Source organism: Balaenoptera musculus, chromosome 6, assembly GCF_009873245.2.
Source record: "Balaenoptera musculus isolate JJ_BM4_2016_0621 chromosome 6, mBalMus1.pri.v3, whole genome shotgun sequence".
Lineage (NCBI taxonomy): Eukaryota > Metazoa > Chordata > Mammalia > Artiodactyla > Balaenopteridae > Balaenoptera > Balaenoptera musculus.
In genome coordinates, this window is record NC_045790.1 from 116,339,826 (window position 1) to 116,357,932 (window position 18,107).

General features: G+C 45.0%; 2 protein-coding genes across 3 annotated transcripts in view; one reads left to right on the top strand and one right to left on the bottom strand.

The window, feature by feature from the left end:
• Positions 1-18,107, top strand: part of CACNA1B (calcium voltage-gated channel subunit alpha1 B) — a 184,987-nt gene that overhangs the window by 23,500 nt on the left and 143,380 nt on the right. For both annotated transcript variants that reach the window (XM_036855907.1, XM_036855905.1), the window contains 2 exons: positions 15,511-15,602; positions 17,335-17,487. In XM_036855907.1, coding sequence (XP_036711802.1) covers positions 15,511-15,602; positions 17,335-17,487 — 245 coding nt within the window. The remainder of the gene's footprint in view (positions 1-15,510; positions 15,603-17,334; positions 17,488-18,107) is intronic.
• Positions 2,570-4,797, bottom strand: LOC118897089 (ADP-ribosylation factor-binding protein GGA2-like). The gene has a single exon (XM_036855908.1). The coding sequence runs from the start codon at positions 4,795-4,797 to the stop codon at positions 3,025-3,027; it is 1,773 nt and encodes a 590-aa protein (XP_036711803.1). The 3' UTR covers positions 2,570-3,024.

Below are 18,107 nucleotides of genomic sequence, written 5' to 3' on the forward strand. Positions count from 1 at the left end.
AGCTGCAAAGACCCAGCCGAGACCCCAGACTCTGGGCGGGTGGGGGGTGCCCGGGTCAGGGTCAGGGCCCCAGGCCAGCACTGCAGCGGGTGTTGCCGCCTCTCCCCACCCCACGTGGCCGGGAGCACCCCCCAAGCTCAGGTGCCCGTGCGGGTGGGACTCCACACGGGACTGGCTGATGTGTGTGTGCCGTGTGGGCCTGGCATCTGTGGTCCAGGCAGTGTGTCCGTGGCTCCTGCTGTCCACCCTGGGCGCTTGGGTACCCATGGGGCTGTGTGTCTGAGCACGTGCCACGCGCCTGTGTGCCCCCAAGTCCCGGCCACGTCTTTACGCCCTGTTGCTCCATGTGCTGGGGTGACCTGGGCCTGGGGGTTGGGCTACAGTAGTCACTAGCTGGCCCCAGAGTGTGTGCTCTGGGGCCTGAGTCCCTGCATATTTTGTGTAGTTGTTATCACAATTTGCATAAAACTTGCATTTTACCCTTTTTTATATAACAGCGTATTGAGGTAAAATTCACATACCATAATATTCATCCTTTTATAGCGTACAATTCAGTGATTTTTAGTATGTTCTCAGAGTTGTGCAACCATCACTACAACCTAATTTTAGAGCATTTCCATCTCCCCGAGAAAGAAACGCCTTCCCATTCGTAGTCACGCCCCGATGCCCCTCCCTGCCGGCCCCAGTAGTCACTCATCTCCTGTTTGTCCCTGTAAACGCGTCTGTCTGGACACTGAATGTGATGCCATCATGCGATGAGTGGCCCTTTGTGTCTGGCTCCTTTCACTTAGGACAGTGTTTCTAAGGTTCATCCATGAATCAGTTCATCTGTTTCTTTTAATGTTATTTCACAAACACGTTAGGTCCGATGCGATGTGTTATTATTTGTAATGAGCCCCCAGGGTTCCACTGTCGTTGCACGCGAAGATGGTTCTACATGAGTTTTTTTTCTTTTTTTTAATGTGTTTACTTATTCATTCATTCATTTACTTATTTTTGGCTGTGTTGGGTCTTCGTTGCTGCACGCAGGCTTTCTCTAGTTGTGGCGAGTGGGGGCAACTCCGTTGCAGTGCACGGGCTTCTCATTGCAGTGGCTTCTCTTGTTGCGGAGCACGGGCTCTAAGCGTGTGGGCTTCAGTAGCTGTGGCACGCAGGCTTCAGTAGTTGTGGCTCGCGGGCTTAGTTGCTCCGCGGCATGTGGGATCCTCCAGGACCAAGGCTCGAACCAATGTCCCCTGCATTGGCAGGCGGATTCTTAACCACTGCGCCACCAGGGAAGTCCCTCTACATGGGGTTTGAACCTCAATAGTGTGATGTCTATCTTTGTAACTTTGGTTTCTGAATTTTTCATTATTTTGATGGGACAGATTCCTAGAGCAGACTAATTGAAAGTGTTTAAGCGTTTTATGGCATTTTATTTTGCCAAGTTATTTTACAAGTGGGATGCATTAGTTTACATTCCCACTAGTTCTATTTAAATCATTAGTTCAATATCAACTTCACCACCACTGGGGGTTACATTTCTAAAGCTCTTGATAATGTATCGGGTGTAAGGCCACTCCTTGTTGCTGTTTTATCTTTCGTTTCCGTGACTGATGCTTTAGACATGTTTGCACATTACTGAATTGTGTTTACTTTTATGAGTTATGTGTGTGGATTCTTTGCTGTTTAGTTTTGGAAACGTCAGGGCTTCTTCACTAACATTTATTGAGCACATACTTCCTACCAGGAGCCTTGCTGGGTGTGGGCTGAGAAGGAAGGCCCCCAGCCCCAAGCCAGCCCTGCCCCCCCTGCAAGGTGACCTCCTGCCTTGCTTTCCAGGATTTCCTAGAGCCTAAGACTTTGGGAATAGTAGTCACCAAAGTCTTAGGCTCTAGGAAATAGTAGGATGTAGTAGGATATATGCTAGTAGGATGTATGCTATAATTACCCTTTTGTTATTGTTGTTAATATAACATCTTTTTTTTTTTTATTCAATGACTTTCTATATTTAGTCATCACTTTTCATTGCTAAACTCACTTCATATCTCATTTACATCACAGTTCTTCATCCTGGATTGTGAAGTCAACAGGCCAGGGCGAACCTGTTAGTTATGATTTACAATGACTGGCATGGCGTCACAATCAAAGAGCTCTGGGTAAATGCTTGTGGTGAAAGAGGATGAGGATGGAGATGAGGGTCCTGAGGAAGGGTCCAGACAGGCTGCCCAACCCATGGAACCTGAGGCCTGAATAAGGCCTGGGCTCTGCTTTCCCCTCTGCCCTGAAGGGTCCATCTATGGGCAATTCTAAGGCACAGTGGTGAAGGACATGATTGGCCCACCAAGCGCGGTCCTCTGGTCTAGTGGCAGCCCCTTGCCTAGAACACAGTGCAACAAGCATTCCATTTAGAAGATCTTCCTGAACACATGCAAGCAGCATTCGCTAATGGAAATGGAGACAAGGTCTTTCTTGGAAGAGAGTGTCCCAGAAGACACTCTGCCCCAAGACCAACCAGGTCCCTTTTAAGGTCCCTGAGAACAGCAGCCTGGGAGCAACCAAGTCTTTCAAAGGCTGACAAGGCACAGAGTGGATGAATGAAAAGATAATAATACATGGAAAACAACAACAACAACTTTGGCTTATAAAACCTCCAACTCGAGGCAGGGACATCAGTGTCCACCAACATGCAAAACCAGGTATGATCGTAGCAGATGGTTATCAGAAATGCTTTAGCATTTCCCACACCGCCCACATCCCTGCCCCTCAGCCCCCGGGCCACACACACACACACACACACACACACACAATATCTGCAGAATAAGTCAGAGGTTGGCATCCAGAGCCTGATGTCAGGATAGAACTCTTGGCACTCTGCACTAAATCACCGTGATTAGTCCTATCTAGACAGCAAAAGTAACACTGGCCTAAGCTTGAATGGCAGGGTCTGTCCAGTGAGGAGTTAGGCTGCACCCAAGACTGCCAGGTCTGGAAAGTCTTTCACTTCTCCTACTTCGCTGAAAGGCTGTCCACCCTGGTTGAATGTCAGCTTATACCGTAACCGATGGGCTCTTTGTGTGGACTGTCAAGCAGCAGCATCTGAGAGGTCACTGCTGGAGGCATCGAAGGACTGAAAGCAGGAAGCTTGGAGCTGGACGCTGGCTGTAGTTTCACTCTCACTGACTTTGGCACAGCTACTTGAAACATGATGTCCCAGACAGGCTGGGTGGCCGTGCTCATCATGGTCAACAGTAGCACCTGAACCTCTGGGTGGCCAGGGGCCCCAGTCTGGGAAAAGTGGAGTAGAATTCTGAATCCATTCCGGTCATACACGATAAGAGGAGGCAGGTTGCTGGGCTTAACAGACTCCAAAGGGACAAACACTTGAGCCAGAGGTGTATTCTGGGAAGACGGAGAAGAAGCCAATGGGCCAGCCTCCCAGGACCAACCTGGAGAGGACTTAGTACCTGGTGGCACTTCCTTGGGGATACTTTTCTGCGGAATATAATTCAGAGGTCCCGGAGACGGCTGTGGGGAGAGGAGATCCAGCAAGTTCCTTTCTGCAGAAGGGCTCTGAACACCACCACCCGGCAGCGTGCTGGTGGTAGGGTTCCTCTTTTCCTGACCGCAATTCTGACTCGCAACCTTTTTGGTAACTGGGCCATCACTGATCCCTAAGGCTGCCAGGTCCTGATGCAGTATAGATGGCGCCACAGTCCCAGCCTGCTCGGGCCCACTGTCCACCTCCAAGTCAATCAGGGGGCAGTTCTTCATGCAGCCTGCTGGATTCTGAAACACTCTGGAGACAGGTATGTCTCCCAAAGAGCTGACCACTGTGTTCCCAAAGGTGACACGGCCCTCCATCACCTGTTTGTACAGCAGAACTCCCTGGGTGAGGAGGTCATTTGCCTGGAGAACCTCCGCGAGTGCATCGTCGTCATCGGTGGTATCGCTTGCCAGCCGGAACGGGGTGGGCCGCAGCTTCTCACACCTCTCACACACGACCTGCAAGGCTGCCTGGTCTGGCGGGGCCTGCCCTGGCCTGCGGCACGTGCTCAGCCTTTCCTGCGGCACCTTCACGTGGCTCCGTACCTCCTCCACAGCACTGACTCTCTTGGACACCTTTTCTGATTTTTCTTGTTCCTCCTCGACCACATTCTTGAGCAGCCGGTTTGCAGCCTGAAGATCCTCAGGGTGGCTGCTCTTCAGAAGCCTTGTCAGAAGCTTTGACTTTTCTTCATCGGCCTCGAAGATGGAGCTCTTGGGCCAGGGAGAAGGTGGGGGCAAGATTTTATCCACTGGTAGTTTAGGGTCTTGCTTTATGATTCCTTGCTTCTTCAGCATCTGGTAAGCATCTCGGATCTTGATGTCTTCTGGAAACCAGACCGTCCAACTGAAGAGTATTTCAATGACTCTTCCTTTAACTTTTTCTGTGGTCCAGGAGCCTAGGTGCTTTGGGGACAACACTTTGATGAGCTCGTTCAGGAAGCGGAACTTGGCCACCTCATTGTGGAACTTCTCCCCACAGCGGTTCACACACACCTCCAGCACCGCTAAGGCATAAAGAGCTTCTTTCTCTTGTGGAGACTGGATCTTGTGGGCCAGTAGCCAAGGTGCATGGGTTGAGCCATTGGGATCAGTGTTCACTTGGTCACAGAAATTCTGGATAGCTGACCAATCCTGTTCTGACATGCTTGGGTCTGTGGCTTTATTGAGCCACAGCTCCAGCGCCGCCGCCGGCCCCGGGGGCCCCTCAGCCGACTCGGCCCCCGCCGCGGCCCCGGCCCCCGCCCCCGCCGCCACCGCCATCGCCGCCATTGGCCCAGCCCCGCCTGTAACATCTTTAATTAAAGTACCTCCAAGTTATTTTATTATTTTTAAAAATTTCAGCGGAAGGTACACATTTTCCTTTTCTGTATAAATAAAAAATATTGATTTTCTCACTTTAAAATGCTCATATTGGAAAGAGTAAAAACAATGACCCGCAATCCCACCATCCTGAGATAACCACTATTAATATTTTGAGCTATTTCCTTCCGAGCCTTTTCTATGTGTAAGTTTTTAAAATACACAGTTGGTATCATACTCCAGGGACGTAGCGGCAGGCTGCCTCGTCAGCTGGGCAGGGTTGCCCAAGATGCCATGCGAGGGGTCCCCAGGGGGCCCTCTGCACACAGGGGCCTGGTGTCTGAGCATCCTGCACAGCTGAGCACGCGCTGAAGACACGGTTCTTCTGCCGTGTGGACTGACCCCAGTCACCCCCTTATTGTTGAGCATTTTATTTCCAATTTTGCTTTTATAGAAAAGACCAAAAAACATACATACATCTGTGCCACACCTCCGATTATTTCCCTGGGACAAATGCCTAGAAGTTGGATGACAGTAAATCATATTAAAAAATTCTTCGCTCTCCCGTCATTTGGTTGTGCTTCCTTTATCACATATTTAAGTGCTTTTGTGTGTGACAGGCGCTGCTTCTGCTTTGATTTGAACCCATCTGGCCTGTGGTCTAGCTGTTGAGCTCAAAGTAGCATTTCAGTATCTCATGAAACAAAACCTTCTCTCTTTGCTCTTCTTTTCTGAATATTTCTTTAATTTTTTTGCCTATTTAGTTTTCCAGATAACTCTGAAATCATGTTGCTGTAGTCCAAAGAATTCCTTTTGGGAGATTGTGTCAATTATTGAGAATCTCTAAGTCAATTTTTGGAGAATCAGGTTTTAAAAATCCATGTTTTGGGCTTCCCTGGTGGCACAGTGGTTGAGAATCTGCCTGCCAATGCAGGGGACACGGGTTCGAGCCCTGGTCTGGGAAGATCCCACGTGCCGCGGAGCAGCCGGGCCCGTGAGCCACAATTACTGAGCCCGCGTGTCTGGGGCCTGTGCTCCGCAACAAGAGAGGCCGCGACAGTGAGAAGCCCGCGCACCGCGATGAAGAGTGGCCCCCGCTTCCCACAACCACAGAAAGCCCTCGCACAGAAACGAACCCAACACAGCCATAAATAAATAAATAAATACTTAAAAAAAAAATCCATGTTTTTCTGCCCATCCAGGAGTAGCATGTATCTTAACATGTGTTTGATGCTCCCCTCCCAGTAAATAAAGTCTTGTAGTTTTCTTGGTGTAGGTCACTCACATTTTTAAAAAAAAATTATTTACTTATTTATTTATTTATTGGATGCGTTGGGTCTTTTTTCTTTTTTTTTTAAAATTTATTTATTTATTTATATTTATTTTTGGCTGTGTTGGGTCTTCGTTTCTGTACGAGGGCTTTCTCTAGTTGCAGCAAGCGGGGGCCACTCTTCATCGTGGTGCACGGGCCTCTCATCATCGCGGCCTCTCTTGTTGCGGAGCACAGGCTCCAGACGCGCAGGCTTAGTCGTTGTGGCTCACGGGCTTAGTCACTCCGTGGCATGTGGGATCTTCCCAGACCAGGGCTCGAACCCATGTCCCCTGCATTGGCAGGCAGATTCTTAACCACTGCACCACCAGGGAAGCCCCTGCGTTGGGTCTTTGTTGCTGCGTGTGGGGTTTCTCTCGTTGTGGCGAGCGGGAGCCTACTCTTCGTTGCGGTGCGCAGGCTTTGGGCGGGGGCTACTTGGCTTCTCGTTGCAGTGGCTTCTCTTGTTGCAGAACACGGGCTCTAGGCGTGCGGGCTTCAGTAGTTGCGGCATGCAGGATCAGTATTTGTGGCTCGCGGGCTTAGTTGCTCCGCGGCATGTGGGATCCTCCTGGACCAGGGCTCGAACCCGTGTCCCCTGCATTGGCAGGTGGATTCTTAACCACTGCGTCACCAGGGAAGTCCCGGTCACTCACATTCTAGTTATTCCTCAGTGGTTTGTGTGTGAGGCCATTGCAATTGAGGAGTTTTGTTTCATTAGATTTCCGACTGGCCACGTTTGGTCCCACTCCGGCTTTGGGGAATTTGTGCTCTCGTCGTGCTCCCGGGCTTGGCCCCTGCAGGCCACTCTGAGGGGACTTGCTCTGGTCTCTGTTTGCTGATTGATGGTGAGCTTGCAGCCAAGTTTTGTTTTTTTTTCCAGCCCAGATTTCTCAGCACTGTGATGACAATGTCTAAAGGTTGCTTTTCTGTGCCTGTTGTTGTTTTTCTGTAATTGCTCTTGTGCTGTACTTTTCTCTTAAGGCTTTGTTCTACTTTCTGTCCTCTGTGGAAGTCGGGAGTGGAGGGTGAGACTTGCAAACCTGCAGGAAGGGGTTCAAGGTGATGTTCCTGACCAGCGGCCCGCACAACTTGAGTGGGTGTCAGAATCACCTGCAGGGGTTCCCTCAATCCTGGTGCTGGGCCCACCCTCCGAGGGCCGGTGGGTGGGGCCCAGAGTTCACACCTGCTGCCGGTCCTGGGATGGTGCTTTGAGAAACTCTACTCTCGACCAAGTTCCTGGGAGTTTTATCATTGTCTTCCAGGAATAGTTATTTTATCTATTCCTTCCCTTATGTCTTATTCACATTCTGTTATGTTAGCCAGAACTCTTGAAGGAAGATTAAATGAGATTTATGGTAGTAATTCTTATTTTATTATCTGATTTAAAAGGAAATCCTTCATGATACATGTGGGTTTGTTGGTACTCTTGAGAGTGGATTTTGTGCATAGAAAATTTTTAATTTCTAAAAATCATCATTCAGTTTATTAACGTGACAAATCCAAAAATATAATTCTTTTAAAGAAATTTTAGATTCAGTTTGTGACAACATAGATGGATCTTGAAGACATTATGCTAAGTGAAATGAGTCAGACAGAGATAGACAAATACTGTACTTATATGTGGAATCTAAAAGAAACACATCCCACCAAACTCATAGGAAAGGAGGTCAGATTTGTGGTTCCCAGAGTGGGGATAGAGGGTGGGGGAGGAGGAACTGGAGGAAAATGGTCAGAAGGTACAAACGTACAATTACGAGATACATAAGCCCTGGGGATGTGATGTGTGGCATGGTGACCGTAGCTCACACTGGATATGATCTACAAGAAAGCTGCACAGACAGTAGATCCTAGGAGTTCTCATCACAAGGGGGAATTTTTTTTCTTTTTTTTCATTGTATCTACATGAGATAATGGATGTTAACTAAGCCTATTGCGGTAATAATTTCACAATATATGTAAATCAAACCACCATGCTGTATGCCTTAAACTTTTTTTTTTTAATAATGTGAGTTTTATTTTTGTTTTTGTTTTTTTTAATTATTATTTATTTATTTTTGGCTGTGTTGGGTCTTTGTTTCTGTGCGAGGGCTTTCTCCAGTTGTGGCAAGCGGGGGGCCACTCTTCATCGCGGTGCGCGGGCCTCTCACTGTCGCGGCCTCTCTTGTTGCGGAGCACAGGCTCCAGACGCGCAGGCTCAGTAGTTGTGGCTCACGGGCCCAGCTGCTCCGTGGCATGTGCGATCCTCCAGGACCAGGGCTCGAACCCGCGTCCTCTGCATCGGCAGGCAGATTCTCAACCACTGCGCCACCAGGGAAGCCCGCCTTAAACTTTTATAGTGACGTATGTCAGTTATTTCTCAATAAAACTGGAAAAAATATTAACTTTTTTTAGATTCAGCTTATGAAAAATTATATTTATACATTTTGCAATTTTTAACAATCACTTTCAAGGAGACTCTAAGCAGGGTTTTTATTCCATTTCATAAGCTTAATGTAAAACATTTAATATTTCATTTATACATTTATTGTAACTGGACTTTCCTAAGTACTTAAGTTCTGTATATCCAGCTAATTAGAGTGTAAATATGGTGATTCATACGTTTGCTTAAATGTTCCAATACTTTTTACGAACTTATGAAGTTTTCACCTTAAAATCACACGTCTAAATCAATTTTTCCATTACGTTTAAAAATTAGAATCACAGGGCTAATGTGATGCTAAACGCAGCCTGGTTAGCGTGTTAATGTGTTCTGATAAATTCTTTTAATCCTAACACCGTAATATTAACACAGAAGGTTTGATTTTCATAAACATTTCTGTATTTAATTATGATTCTTCCTAGGAGTTTAATATTGCTGATCCACTAAGGAAACTGTCATCTCAGAACAAATGAAACTGAATTTCCTTTATATTGATTTTTCATGTGGTGGATTACATTAATAATTATTCTACTATTGAATTATTCTTACATTCCTATGACAACTCAGTTGGCCATTATAAACTCTTAAAATATGTACCTTTGAATTTGATTTACTCTAATATTTTATTTAAAATTTGTGTTCATAATTGAAATGTGTATAAATTTTTCTTGCCCTTTTCCAGTCTTTTAAAAATTTTTTATTATTTTTTAAATTGAGGTATAGTTGATTTACAATGTTGTGTTAGTTTCAGGTGTACAGCAAAGTGATTCAGTTATACATACATATATATCTATTTTTATCAGAATCTTTTCCCTTACAGGTTATTGCAAAATATTGAGTATAGTTCCCTGTGCTAAACCATAGGTCTTTGTTGGCTGTTTTATATATAGTAGTGAGTATATGTTAATCCCAAACTTCTAATTTATCCTTCCCCTACCTTTCCCCTTTGGTAACCATAGGTTTGTTTTCTATGTCTGTGGGTCTATTTCTGTTTTGTATGTAAGTTCATTTGTATCATTTTTTTAGATTCCACATATAAGCAATATCATATGATATTTGTATTTCTCTGGTTTACTTCACTTAGTATGATAATCTCTAGGTCCATCCATGTTGCTGCAAATGGAATTATTTCATTCTTTTTTTATAGCTGAGTAATATTCCATTGTATAAATATACCACATCTTCTTTATCCACTCATCTGTCCATGGACTCTTAGGTTGCCTTCATGTCTTGGCTATTGTAAATAATGCTGCTATGAACACTGGGGTGCATGTATCTTTGAATTATGGTTCCAGTCTTTTTTTTTTTTTTTAACATCTTTATTGGATGGTTCCAGTCTTGATATCAAGATTATACCAGCATCATAAAATGAGTTGGGAGCTTTTCTTGTATTTTTATTCTCTGAAACAGTTTGTATAACATAGAATTTTCTGTTCTCTGAATGTTTGTAAGAACACACTTGTAAAATTGTCTGGATCTGATATTCTGGCAGAGGAAAACTGAATCCAAATTAATTCTTGTAAATGGTCCAAGATTCTGGTCCCCTGCCTGCCCACCTGCACAGTCATCTTCCCTTGAGTGCAGGCAGATCCTGTGGGTATGACGAGATATCACTCCTGTGGTTAGTCTATGAATCAGTTGACTCTGAGTTAACCAAAAGGGAGATTATTTGGGTGGAACTGACCTTATCAGGTGACCCCTTTAAAGGGACTGGGCTCTTCCTATAGTCAGAGAGTTTAGAAGTGTGAGAGGGGCTGTTGAGGGCCCAGGTGGCAAGGATCTGAGAGTGGCCTCCAGGGGCTAAGAGAAGTCCCCGGCTGACAGCAAGGCAAGGGGACTCCATTCCTACTGCAAGGAAGTGAGCTCTGCAGACAACCTGAAGGGGCTGGAAAGCATCGCTTTCCCTAGCTTAGCTTCCAGACGAGGATGCAGCTGGCTGTTCCCTTGATTTCAGCCCTGTGAGACCTGCAGCAGAGAATTTAGCCACGATGTGCCCTGACTTCTGGCCCACAGAACTGTGAGCGAATAAATGGGTGCTATTTCAAGTCACTAAATTTGTGGTAAGTTTCTACAGAATAGAAAACTAATACAATTGTTCATGGTTTATTCAGGTTTTCTACTTCTTCTGTCACTTTTGGTAATTTGCTTTTCAAGAGGATATATCCATTTCCTCAAAGTTTTAGCATCTATTGGCATAAAATTGTTAATAATATTCTCTTGTGATGCTAAGCACCTCTCCTGTCTGTAGTCGTGTCCCCTGTACTTTTATACATTCCTGTGCATGTGTGTACACATGTATGCACACACAAATGTATGAGTGTACATGTGTGCATGCACGCATATACCATGTGTATTTGTATATGTATCTTTTGTATGCATGTGTACATTCTCTTTTTCTTGATTATTCTTGCCAGAAGCTAGTTCATTTGATTAAACTTTCAAAGATTCAGCTTTCTATTATTTCTCTATTTTCTATTTTCACCATGTCTACTCTTTATTATTTCCATTTTTCTACTTTCTCTAAATTTACCCTGCTATTCTTTTATAAGATCCTTGAGACATAGCAATACTTGGTTTATTTATTTTTAATCTTTAAAAAAATAAAATCAGTTAAGTTTATAAATTTCCCCTAAGGCATCACTTTGACTGAACCTCACACATATAATATGTAGTATTTTTGTTGCTGATGAGTTCTAAATATTTGGTAATGTCTTTAATTAATGAGTTATTTAGTTGTACATTTTGAAGGTTTCTATAATGCAAGTTTTTTTTTTTTTTATAGATTGAGAAACTGATTGGAAATTGAATGCAAACTAAGACCACTTGACTGTTACTGAAATGAATAGCCCAGTTTGCTTTTTTTTTTTTTAAAGAAATTCACGTTCTTTTATTTATTTATTTATTTATTTATTTATTCATTCATTCATTCATTCATTCATTCATTTATTTATTTATTTATTTATTTATTTATTTATGACTGTGTTGGGTCTTCGTTTCTGTGCGAGGGCTTTCTCTAGTTGCGGCAAGTGGGGGCCACTCTTCATCGCGGTGCGCGGGCCTCTCACCATCGCGGCCTCCCTTGTTGCGGAGCACAGGCTCCAGACGCGCAGGCTCAGTAATTGTGGCTCACGGGCCCAGTTGCTCCGTGGCATGTGGGATCTTCCCAGACCAGGGCTCGAACCCGTGTCCCCTGCATTGGCAGGCAGATTCTCAACCACTGCGCCACCAGGGAAGCCCTAATGCAAGTTTTTTAAAATGTGTTTTTATAGTAGTATTCTTATTTAATTGGAGAAGTACAATAATATATGTTACTAAGTTTTTGAAATTTGCTGAGGCTTCTTTTGTGATGTAGGATATTTTCAAAGCTATTCCCATGTACTCCTAAAAATATATATTTTCTATTTGTTAGGAACACATTTTGTTAGAAAAATAGACAGATTATAGATGATTGATAGATGACAGATAGGTAGGTAGATAAAGGTAATATATGAAAGATATAGAAGATTAGAACAATAAAATGGATCAAGGTGCTAATTCTGTTTTAATCTTTTTCAGCCTTACTAAATTTTGGTGTTTAGTCTTTCAGGTTCTGATGGGAGCTTTGTTAGGATCTTCCACTATGTTGGAGGAGTTCTTATTCTTTATCTGTTTTGAGTTTATGAGGTTGGGTGCATAAAAATTAATGATGATCATATTCCTTGGTGTAAGTTTGCTTTCAATATTATGCATTATATCTCTCTTTAGCCTTAGGATTGTTTTTTGCTTTAAATTATATTTTGTCTTTAGTATTATATACCAACTTCCTTTTCTGTAGCATTTACTTAGTATATTCTTTTTAAAAATCTGTTTATTTTCAACATTTCTGTATTTTTTTCAGGTATGTCTTTTGTAGGTAGCAACTTTTTGAAAGCTGGACTTTCAGAAGCTCCAATCTAATCATGTATGATTTAATAGGAAATTAAAATTCATTTATCTTTCTTATTATTACTTGTGTGTTTGGACTTAAGCCTAATATCGTATTTTGGTTTTTCTCTTTATATTCTTTCTTTGTTTTGGGGGAGTCTTTTTCTGACTTTTGTAGTGTGACAAAATATTCTATATTACCTGTTCCCTACATACCTTTTTCACCTCTGATGGTTTTGAAATAGACTGTATTTCTATCCATTTACTGGATATCCTTAACATTTTAAACATATATTCGTAACTATACATTTGTCTAACACAGAGGACAGAAAATTATAGCCCATCTGTCTGGCAACCTGTGCTTATAAATAAAGTTTTATTGGAACACAGCCTTGTCCATTCATTTACATATTATCTGCTTTTATGCTACAATGATAGAGTTGAGTGGTTGTGACAGAGGTTCTATGACTCACAAAGCCTAAGTATTTACTAATGGCCCTTTTCAGAAAATGTTTGCCATCCTCTGGCCTAATACAATGAAGAGTAATTTAGCCTCTGTAACATAATTTGATGCAACTACACATGGAACAACTCCTTCTGTAAATATTTTTATTATTGCCTAGGTTGTTAGTTTTGCATGTAGAAAATAATGAAAAATTGGACATCATAATTTTAAAAATCAATGATTAATTAAATTTAACTATTTAAAAAATTTCTGTGCCTACCATTGCTCTTGTATACTGTGCTTTCCCTTTAGGTTCAGTTCCCATGTTTTACTGAAGATCTGGGGTGATGACTTATTTTATCTCTGAAAATATGTTTATTTTGCCCTCACTCTTCATTAACAGTTTAGCTGGATATAAAGTTCTAAGATGTCAATTATTTTCCTGCTGCTTTTTTGGAGGTATTACTTAATTGTCTTCTAGCATATTTTTTTTTTTTGCTGAGGTGAAGTTTTCTCTCCTTTTAATTATCCTTTTTTCCCCTAGATATTTCATCTTTTCTTTTTGGTAGCCTTTAATACTTTCTTTTTATCCTTGATATTCTGCAGTTCCTCACACCATTTCTAGTTGGATGTATTTTATTTATGTGATTGGTACCTTGTAATGCACTTTAAATTTGAGAAAGCAAGTCTTTAATTCTGGAAATTTCTCATCTGTTATCTCTTCAAATGTTGCTTCTTCACCATGTTCCCTCTATTCTCTTTTTCTGGAACCTACATTTGATGTGTGTTAGATATATGATCTAACCTCCATATCGCTTAATTTGTCTTTCATTTTTTTCTTTGTCTTTCCAATGTCTGTGAGTGATTCCTTAGTACTATTTCCTAAACCATTAATACACTCCAACTCTGTCTCCAGCCTAGAGTATGATTATTATTATTGATATTATTTTAATAACTATTTGTTTATTTCCAAAACTTCTAGCTAGTTTTTAGAATATCTACCTGTTTCTGCCTATTTTTGTTTCATAATTTGTTGATTTCATCTGAACAAAATTAATCTTCCAATAGTTGATTTTAGTAGTTGAATATCACTCTTAGTATTGGATTTTCTAACGTGCTATGGAATTTTGGTTTGTATAGATTTTCTTGTTGCCCTTCTTTTCTTCTCCCCTGACCATTTTATCTTATTTTTTACCCCAGCTGCATCTCAAATTTTATTCCTTGCTGCTCTGTATTTAGAGTAGGGGGACAACAATCCTTTTTCACCAAGCATCCAGGATCCATTTTAAAGGTAGAGCCAACAGGATTGTTAGTGAATTGGATGTGGAGTGTAAGAGAGAGAGGAGTCAGGTTTGAAGTCTTGGTTTTGGCTTATGAAACACTTGACTAGTGCTATTCACAGAGAGGGGGGAATACTGGGGAAGGAGCAAGACTGGGAGAAAGAATAAAAAGTTCTTTAGTCACCATCGTGTAACAACTCTGAACTTAAAAAATACATGTTTTAATATTTACATTAAAGTTTTAAAAAGAATTCTTTAGTTTTATTAAGGTTTGATATGATTTTTTTGCTATCCAAGTGAAAATGTTAAAAAAGGCAGTTGGATGGATATATGAGCCCAAAGTTCCAGACTTGAGTTAAAGATATAAATTGGGAGTAGTAAGCATATGGTGGTATTCAAAACTATTGTGCAGATCCTATATGGTGTGAGCCTTGAGGCATCCAATTTTTCAGTCTGTTAGAGGAGGCAAAGCTTGCAAAGAAGACCTAGAAGGGACTCCCAGGATGTTAAGAGGAAAATGAGAGAATTGACCAATGGGCAAGAGAAGAAACCATTTATAGAAGGAGACTTAACCATTGCAATTGGCAAGAAGCCTTGACAAAACATTTCAGTGGAATGGTGCGGGTGAGAACATAGTTGGACAAAGCTAAAGAGAGGTGGAAAGGTAAGGCAGTGGGGAGACCAAGGATTGACACTTTCAATAAGCTTTGGAGCGAAGGGAGCAGAGAAATGTGCTGGGGTTGGAGGCAGATATGGAATTTTCTGTTTTGTTTTAAGGTGGGAGACATTGGGCTATGTTCTTATGCTAACGGAGTCCTCTGAACCCTCTATTCACTTTCCCCACTGTTCGTTCCCTTGTTCTCCTGTGGTAAAGTGAGGAATAGGCCATGTGGCATCTGTTCAGAAGTCCCTCAAGTTCCATTCTACTCCTGCTCCTGCTATCACCACCTCTCATGAGGCAGCTTGGAGTGCAGTTGGGGTTGCTTGGGGACATGGTTCAGGCTTGGACTCAATTCAAGGACAGATTCAAGGCCAGGCCAGGGACCAGAGACCAAGTGTCCTCTCGGGGTGATGCCTGGAGGGATGGTTATGCCGGTAAAAGCCATTCCTAACATTGCTGGCGAGGACGTCTGAATTCAGTTCCTGGCCTCCCCTGCCTAGTACGTCCCCCATCCTGTACCAGCCCTGTGCTTGGACAGCGGGGGACACAGGCACGAAGGTGTCACTGCTCTTGGAAGACAGGACATGGGTGGTGGGAGGGGTGTGCCCTCTTCTCAACTCCATGCGGAAGCCCTTACTTCCCCCTTGTCTTTGTTCCTGCCAGGATCCTCGCCACAGCTGGCACTGACTTTGACCTGCGAACCCTGCGGGCTGTGCGTGTGCTGAGGCCCCTGAAGCTGGTGTCTGGGATTCCAAGTGAGTCTGGCAAAAGCAATCAGGCCCAGCCTACCTGGACACTGACCTCTCTCCCAACCCCTGTCATGGCCAGTTAGGCCCTAACAGTGGGCCCTTTGGTGACTCTGAGCTTGCTGCCCTTGACCCCGGGGAACCAGGCACGAAGAAGGGAGGAGCGGCCCTTCTCCAGTCTCTCCCAACTCCGTGAAAACCCAGAGGGTAACTTGGCTTCCCTACGTGGAAGCTTTGATCCTCCTCCTCTGCTGTATTTCCAGCTCTTTGCTTCTTTTTCTGGGGTTAAAGGGCAGGTGAGAGATCGACCAAGGTGGTGGGGCAGGATGCCTGAGAACATATTCAGAGGCTGCAAAGGACCACCTGTCTTGGCTCAGGCTGGGCAGGCCTGTTGGGGCCTGTGGCCTGGTTAAGGCGCGCTCCAGGACTGGGCTGCTCAAGAGGCCACGCGAGGGCAGGGGGTGGCCAGGCTGCCTTGAGAGCCGGTGACCGCCTGTGCCCGTGTTCCTCCAGGCCAGTGGAAGTTTGGGTTTCCCTCAGGGCCTGGGTGGCAGGGCCCTGAGGCTGTGTCGCCCGAGCCCACTGCAGGGAAGACCAATGGTTGGCTCCGTGTTCTGCCCTAAGAGCCTGCCAGGCAAAGGCTCGGGCCTGTACCCAGGAGCTGGGGTGAAGCTGGAAGTGGGGATAGTGGGGTTCAGCCTCTTCTGCCCAGTTCCTCTGGTCTGGACATACTCATGCCCTGCGGTCAGTGGTCAAACACTCCCTAGGAGTAGGCCCCCTGCTTTACTTTCCCTGAGGGGTGGGTCTGTCAGGAACCCCTGCTCTTAGTTCCCAGGATCCTCTGCTTTTCCCTCCCAGGATCCCTTGCTTTCCCTCCCAGGATCTCCTGCTCATCCCTCCCAGGATCCCCTGCTCTTAGTTCCCAGGATCCCCTGCTGTTCCCTCCCAGGATCCCTTGCTTTTCCCTCCCAGGATCCCCTGCACTTCGTTTCCAGGAACTCCTGCTTTTCCCTCCCAGGATCCCCTGTTCTTCCCTCCCAGGATCTCCTGGTCTTAGTTCCCAGGATTTCCTGTTCTTCTCTCCCAGCATCCCCTGCTTAGTTCCCAGCATTCCCTGTTCTTCCCTCCCTTGATCCCCTGCTCTTAGTTCCCAGGATGCCTTGCTTTTCTCTCCCAGAATCCCTTGCTTTTCTCTGTCAGGATCCCCTGCTCTTCCCTCCCAGCATCCCCTGCTCTTAGTTCCCAGGATCCCCTGCTTTTCCCTCCCATGATCCCCTGCTCTCAGCTCCCAGGATTCCCTCATCTTTCCTCTCAGGACTCTCTGCTGTTGCTCCACCCTGAGCCCTCCATGGACTCAGAGATCTCACCAGAACTTCATACTGACACCCCCACACGCTCCTCCTCCCTTGAACTGGGACGGTGCTCAGTCCACTCCCCCCTGCCCCGAGACCCTATGCTTTGTCCGCCTCCCCAAGGACTCTCCGCTCTGCCCCAGGCAGGCACTCACTGTTCTGTGCTCCTTCCCTCAAGACTTCTTGCTTCCCCACCACTCCCTGCTCTGTCCCCCACTTTGAGGGCCCAGCTCTGTCCTTTGGCCTCATGAATACTCATTGCTCGACACCTTGCCCAGGACTCAGCCCTGCCCGCCCAGGCTCTTGCTGTTCTGTCCACACCCCCAGCCCACTGCCTGCTCTGCCCACTGTGCTCTCTGACCTGCCTGCTTTGCCTGCTCTGGCCCCAGGTCTGCAGGTGGTGCTCAAGTCCATCATGAAGGCCATGGTTCCGCTCCTACAGATTGGGCTGCTTCTCTTCTTCGCCATCCTCATGTTTGCCATCATTGGCCTCGAGTTCTACATGGGCAAATTCCACAAGGCCTGTTTCCCCAACAGTACAGGTGAGGCCTGGCAGCGCTCCTCAGACCCAGATGAGGACCACAGACTCATTCATCCTGGAGAGATGCAGTGTTCTGGGCCCTGGCGGGGGGGTGCCCTCTAGATGCCAGACAAAGGAGGTGGACCCAGACAAGATAAACACAAACACATAGAATAATTACAGATTGTAGTAACTTCTAGGAGGGAAACAAGAAAGGTATTTGCAGTAGAGTAATTTGGGGGCCTGCTTCACGGAGAGTGGCCCGGGGAGGCCTCTCTGCCAAGGTGACAACTGAACAGCAATCTGAGTGCCGTGAGAGGGGGCCTGTGTGGTCGCCTGCCAGAAGCTCCAGTTACGAGGAACAGTAAGAGTGAAAGGCTGGAGTGGGAAGCAGTGGGTGCAGAGGGGGTCCTGTGGGTTCAGGCCGTGCTAGGACTCTGAGTCCAGGAGAGATGGTGGCTGGGGCTAGGCTGTTTGGCAGTTAGAACGGGTCAGGTTCTGGGTCTATTTTGCATTGAGGCCTGCTGAGCCAACTGGGTTTTCTGGGCAATTGTATGTGGAGTAAGAGAAAGGGAAGAGTTAAGGGTGACACTAAGGTTTGTGTCTTTTTTTTTTTTTTTTTTTGGCCACGTTGGGTCTTCG